The 6,807-nt window shown below is 41.8% G+C and overlaps 1 protein-coding gene across 2 annotated transcripts; it reads right to left on the reverse strand.

Moving 5' to 3' along the window:
• Positions 1-1,115: 1,115 nt before the first annotated feature.
• LOC124068172 lies at positions 1,116-5,016 on the reverse strand. Of its 2 annotated transcripts, XM_046406159.1 has the most exons (7): positions 4,738-5,016; positions 4,232-4,437; positions 3,365-3,445; positions 2,861-2,928; positions 2,567-2,671; positions 2,272-2,376; positions 1,116-1,311 (listed from the first exon to the last, which is right to left on the reverse strand). In XM_046406159.1, the coding sequence occupies exons 1-7, from the start codon at positions 4,855-4,857 to the stop codon at positions 1,295-1,297; spliced, it is 702 nt and encodes a 233-aa protein (XP_046262115.1). In that variant the 5' UTR covers positions 4,858-5,016; the 3' UTR covers positions 1,116-1,294. The 2 variants fall into 2 exon arrangements, with proteins under 2 accessions (XP_046262115.1, XP_046262116.1); XM_046406160.1 differs by lacking the exon at positions 3,365-3,445 and having other exon boundaries at positions 4,738-5,015.
• Positions 5,017-6,807: the final 1,791 nt, after the last annotated feature.

Below are 6,807 nucleotides of genomic sequence, written 5' to 3' on the forward strand. Positions count from 1 at the left end.
AAAAGGGAATTTAATACCCCGTAGTTCATAATCAATTGATAAAACTGGTTTTCGGTTTCGGTTCAATTTTTTATTTTTCATGACCGCAGTGTTGCAGAATCAGGGGCATTTCGTCTGTTTAAACTAGTGATGCTGTCACAGCGCCGCCTGTTGGCCACAGGACACCAGATATCATAGTTTCAAATAGGTTGCAATAGCAGAAAGTGTTCAGACACAGAACTGACAGAAAGAATGTCTGTGTCAGTTTTCATAGTATCTGAATGAAGATTCATGGAGACACAGATGTTAACTGTCTCAGCTGTGGGAGTCTTGTTAAGTTACTGCTGGTGAAAACCCAGCATCTCCAGATTGGTCAGTCACTGCTTTCTACCTCTGGTGGATGTCAGTTGATCAGTTTTCCTTTCTGGTGCAAATGGTGTGGTCAGCATTGTTGTCTCACAGCAAGAGGGTTCCAGGTTCGAATCCCGGTCTGGGTCCTTCTGTGTGGAGTCTGCATGTTCTTCCTGTGCTTACGTGGGTTTTCTCTGGATGATAACAAAATCTCACTTTGCATTCAAACAAGCATGTTTCTCCCTTACTTCCTTTGCCACTGTTTGCATCCTTCCTTATGTACATCCCCCATTTTTTTCTTGTTTCCTTCCTTACTTTTCTGCTTTGGTTAATCTGAAAAAGGGAAAATCCACAACGAAAGTTTTCTTCTGGACAATCAATATCATCCCTTTGGGTACTTGGGTACATTTTACTTCTAAAACAGTTAAGTTAGTGTTCAGTAGATTGTAGCATTATTCTTTGAGATTGAAATGAATTTTTAAAGTTTAAATCTTTGTTGTTATTGCTGTTGTGAATATTCAGAGGCCTGTGGACACTGAGTATTAAATTGCAGGTTCAGTCAGCTTGTTTGACTGGTAAAAGTCAATGACTGCTGGAGCAGATCTGTGAAACATCAGACACGACGGGCAGCTCTTTGTCAGTGTTGTGTAACTATGGTCATGCCCCTAATGCGTAGGTATTGGTAGGATTATTATTATTTATTAAATTATGTATTCATTTAAAAAAACAGAAACATTGCAAAAGTGTACTTTTGGTTTTTGCACAGATGATCTAAAGACATCTCATTGAACACCATTTGTCTTTATTGCTTTACTCTTTAATGAATTTTCAAATTAATGTTTTTACAAAAGAATACAACAACAGATTCGACAATAGTGAAGTCATGAAAATAATAACTGTCGTCCTAATTTAGAGTTCTGTTAGTGGATGTTCTCCTGTCGTGATGAGTCAGACTTCTTCTCTTCTACACAGGACACAACTCTGTAAAACCAAAAAAAAAGGGCACAGCTGATACATAACAACATCAGTTTAGTTAATATGAATCCCAAAATCAGGTCCTGGCAGCAGCACATGGAAATCAGTTAAAGTTTATAGAGAAAATCTTTTAGTTAGTCCGCTGTTAGCATGGATGCATTGTCGGTGCACCATGTGGACTACAGACGAGCCATTTCCTGTGAGTGAGACGGTGCAGCTGATCTGCCCGAGTCCACGTGTCACCTGCAAAGGTGTCGGACGTCCAAAAGGCGGTAAATACTTTATCAAACATGGTTATTTAGACAAAATGTTAGACAAAACTGTCCTTGATAGAAATCTCTGCATTACAGCACTTTGATTAAACTGTACTTATTAATATCACTCAAATATCTCACACAAGACCAAAAGGCAAAATCTGTCGGAAATATGGGGCTGTTATACACGACAAACTCTGTGATATGCACCTGTATTTGTGTGTGCACCATAATAAGTGTGTGGTATGTGTGTGTGTGTACTGTGGTGAGATAATATGTGTATTTAGACGCCACATTTTATGAAAGTATTTCCAGATTCTGTGGAGAATTAAGAAAATGAAATATCTGCATTCCTGTGGTCGTTTCATCTGGACTTGACCACATTCAGTATATGCCAAAAAAATTCTGATTATGCATTTGAAGTGGTCTGGATCCTCCAGAAAATCTGGATTAACAGCAATTCTTGTACAGTTACACATACAGTCTGCCATAAGTACAATAATTATTCTAGAAAAGTATTGACATGACACAAGGTCATATCTGGTCATTTGTGTGTACCGCATTCACTCGTTTGTAAGCTGCTCACTGGGTGCCTGCAGTGCGTTCATGCAGTGTTGGCAGGGCAGTAAAAATCTCATCATTCCAGCTCAGTGTTTATTATATTATTAAGTCATGTCTCTTTTAATTAAGTGGAGAACTTGCAGCGTCTCACCTTTGTTGGGGTCGTAGTGAAACTTTGCCGGCTGGGGAAACTGGAGGCATGCAGCTTGCTGGCTGAAAGTCTCCAAGTCGGTGGCTGCCAGAGTCTTATTCCTCCCTGCAGAGATCAGAAGCAGTCAGTCGTTCTCATTGTCTTTCACAGAGCAGCTTTTACTGGAGTTCAGTTGTCTCTTCAGAGATCTCATTCATCATTAGGCCATAACTGATGTGAGCAGTAACAGCTTTTCTCACTTGGTTTCACGGGCTATAATGTCTTAACATTTTGCTCTTCTAATCTTCACACTCACCAAATAAGTACAATGCTTGGTAACTGTTTTCTTTGGTGTAGGCGTGCATGAGCAAACAGTCATGGCAGGTCTGCAGGAACTTGTAGTTGGTAGAGGCAACTTCCACTAGACAACACAAAGCAAAGATGAGCACCATATTCTTGACACACTGACTATGTGTAGCTCAAATACAGCTCTGTGACAAACTGTACTCAGCCTCAGGTTAAATTTATGATATCTGAAGTACCTGCCTTTCGTTATCCTCTTACTTGTAACTGATGTGATTATTATCTGTCACAGGGTGAAACAACTTACAGCGGACCTCTAAGGTTTGGTCATCGACAAAGGTGACGTTGTGGGCAACTCTGAGGCATCTCCCCTTTCTGAAATACGATCAGATCAGAGGAAACTTCAGCGAGCCTTATGGGGAAAAAGAACAAACCAGAAAAAGGAGTCTACAGCCATGCTAAGAGCTCCACGAGGAAGCTTTTTGTGTGTGTTTGTTTTGGAAACCCCTCTTCTGACATTATGGTGGCTGCGTCTGACCTTTTCTGTCACTTTCCAAGTCTGACAATGTGGCTTTCATGCCCAGTTCACACTGTGATTGGTCACCTGTGCAGAGATGTGGGCTGCAAAAAGTGTGACTGATGGAGGTGCCTCAGTAGCTCAGCTGATGGAGCACATGCACCACATACCAAAGGCTGAGTCTTTATGGAAATGTAAATGACATCTCTTTGAGGTGTCTCTTCACACTTCAGTGGATGAAACACTACATTCGTGGGGCACTTATGATCCATTTGGCTTTCCGTAGAACCTCACATCAGGGGTCCATGTCTGATTCCTTCCCTCCTCGGCATGTCACTTGTTGTCTCCCCATTTTCAAATCTCCCCTTCCTGTCACTGTTCAAATAAGGGCAAAAAAAATCATCAGGAGCCACTCGTGAAGAAAGAGCTCAGTATGATCAGATGAACTAATCATCACCTCATGATTGATCAATAGAGGATCTCCCAGTGTGTCCCATAGTAACTCACCCTTAATACCACACAGTACTCCAACTTATTAATGAACCATCAGTTGTCAAGTTGTTCTTCATCCTCAATTAACTTAAAATTAGCAACTTAAAAAAATGTTAGGATTCATTAACTGAGGGTTAACTAACAGGAAGTTCCTCATTTGTTAACATTTTGTGGATTTACAGCCATCATTAATGACACACGTTTGCTGTGTTACATACTAAACAAAGTGAAAACTCTGTGATGTTATTACCGTAATGGAGACATCGTAATGACACTTTAATTGAGAGGATCGTTGAATGTGGTTTTCAAAATTAACTAAAAGTTATGTTCGCATAAATATTCAGCATAGGGGTTACGAAATACTTTTTTTAGAATAGTTGTTTGTGAATTTTTAAAAACTTACGTTTGGATTATTTGTATTAAATCAGTACCAAATACAAATTGTTTTCACGATATTTCATGTAAAACCACAAATGACAACCACGTGATAAACGATAGATGAAACGTCTGGCATTGACCAAAGTCATGCTGTGGGGACCGTGAATGTGTGCGCATCACTTCAAGTCAGATACTCAGTGCAACAAATGCGAAGAGGCCGCTGAAGCTTGTGACATTATGGTGTTGGACAGACGGACAGACAGAGGAAATAAGTGTGATAGGACGACTCACGCTGATGTTTGGCGATGCGGGGGCGGGTTCAGGTGAGCTGCGTTATGGTTGTGTCGGGTCGGCAGTGGGTTTGCTGTGTCTAACAGCAAGGTGCTGTTATCTGCTGTCGTGTTCAGCGACATCCACATGCTTTCCAAGTTCTCCAAGACGGAGTCAAAAATATCATTATTGGAAAACCCCCCAATAAGAATCCACCTGCCCAAAATCTGTTAGACACAAACAACTCAGGTTCAGCTTACATTTGCTTTCACTCCAGCTGCGCTGTTGCTCCGCACACGCACATTACGCACAGCGCGTAGGGCACCAAAAAATCAGGCTCGTGAAAAAATCATCACAGGCTAGGTACTAGTAACGATATGGCACCCAAATGGCAACGGCGCTGCACTCCAGCGTTACCCACATGCATCCACTTAACATTTAGGTATTGGGGGAAGTTTAGTTCTCATCTAAACAGAATAAGCGTCATACAATGAGACAGCTGAGCTCGGACAGTAGTTGATCTGTACCTGAGGAAGCTCGTTTGCTGTCAGAGGTCGGATCAGGTGACTGCAGTCGTCTTGTGTCGGTGCTGCTGCGCTGAGGGACAGCAGAGACGCGAGGACGGAGGCCAAGTGCAGCACAAACATGGCAGAAAGCAAGCAGGTCGACACGCCAGCTCTTCCCCTCAGAAGTGAAGCATCTGAGATTTATAGGATGGCTGTAAAGCAACACTTGGTCGGGTTCAAGGTGACTCGGCTGCAGGGTGAGCAGTGGTTCATGCTGGGGTGTGAGGCAGCTGGAAATTCTGGAAATTTCAATTGTGCAATCTGTTGGTGATGTCAAACAAACAAGGTACAAGGTACAAAGTTAATTTATTTGTCATTCTCAGACACAGGGGTATAAAGAAACACGAGTTGCAGCATATAAACGGATGGATGAATCACTTAATGGTGGAGGATGAGTTCAGGAGTCTCGCAGCCCGGGGAAACAAGCTGCTCTCAGCAATATTGCTGGTGCTCAGCAGAGGGGAACCAATGATGTTCTGGGTGGTTTTGATCACCCAATGTAGAGCCTTCCTGTCCCTGCCAAGTTTCCAGTCAGGATGCTTCCTATCAGTCATCAGTAAAAGTTAACAAGAATGTCAGGTTCTCCGTGATGTTGAGTCCCAGAATTGTTCATTTGCTCCACCTCAGCTCCACTGTTGTAGACAAGGGTGTGTGTGTGTGTGTGTGTGTGTGTGTGTGTGTGTGTGTGTGTCATTGGCATGTGGCCAGAAACTTCACTCTGGAGTTTCCACCTCTGGGACTGCAGGGATGGGCATCCTGTCCTGTGGGGCTTGTCGGTTCAACATCAGAGTGGAGGACATGCGACAGCCAATCAGAGCTGTCTGGGGTCTGTTTGTGAGGACGTGCAATACCCAGCTGCAGAGACAAGGTGCTGGTGACTGTTAACAACAGTTCCAGATCATTAATATAAATACTGATCAGGGTGGGGCTGAGGTTGCAGCCCTGCTCCACCCCTCTATAGGAAGAATTCTTTTGACATCCAGTTTTCATATCTTCATTTAATTACATCAGTAAACTTCGCTCTGTACAACTTTCTGTTATTTTAAAAAGTAACCCCTCATGCAAGATTAAATGAAAAGTTTTTCTTTGGAAATGAAACAAAACAAAGCATGTATACATTCTATTTATTTGCTTCCCACTTTTTCTGTTCAGTGTTCAGAAGCATTTGTTCAGCAGTTTCATCAGCAGGCTGTTCTGGGCAGAATGTGCGGAGTACATTACAGAGTTTAATGCTCTTCTTCCAAAATAAGCTCAGGCAGTTGGGCTCAAGGCACAATAACAGTCAGTGAGTGCTGAATATGCTGTAAGTACGCTTCCACATGATGAACACACAGCTAGTGCAGAAGTCTGCCAAGAGGCACACCAGCAAAATCTGGCAAATGGCATAAGAGTAAGTTTCAAAGTCATCCTGACGTTTGAGTGCAACCAAAAGTCCCAGGTGATATTACAGTAGCTGTCAGCTAATGTTACGTGTAGTCTCTGTGGTGTTTATGTCGTTACATGTCAGATTCATTGTTACTGGTCACATATGGGGATGTGAGTCACGTGGTGGGCGGTGCCAGCAGGTAATAGTAATATAAGCTGTTCTTCACCTGGCGTTTTCTTTTTGAATGAACTGAGGGGGTTGCCTTTTGATTACGCTTATACCACAATTGATGTTGTTAAATATTGTTTTTAAACTTGGAAATCGTTTCACTGTTTGTTTTTACTTGCAATAAATCTGCAAACGTAACCGATCTATTGGAGCGATTTTTTTCTTGATAGGCCAGCGCAAGTAAAGTTTTCCCCTATTTAGCCTCTCTATTTTTTTGCTTTTTGGAATAGTCGCTCTACAATTACAACAAAAGCAAAGAGCTTCTGTTTGTTTGAATGTGTGCCCATTTTGAGTAATTGGTGTATTTGATAAGAAGAAATGTTTGTACTTTAAAATTATTGTAAAATGAGTTTTGTTCACTGGCAATCCATTGAATTCCAATTAAACATATTGGAAATATATTCTTCACATGTGGAAATGTTTTGTATGCACGCTGA

This window comes from Scatophagus argus, chromosome 12, assembly GCF_020382885.2.
Source record: "Scatophagus argus isolate fScaArg1 chromosome 12, fScaArg1.pri, whole genome shotgun sequence".
NCBI lineage: Eukaryota > Metazoa > Chordata > Actinopteri > Scatophagidae > Scatophagus > Scatophagus argus.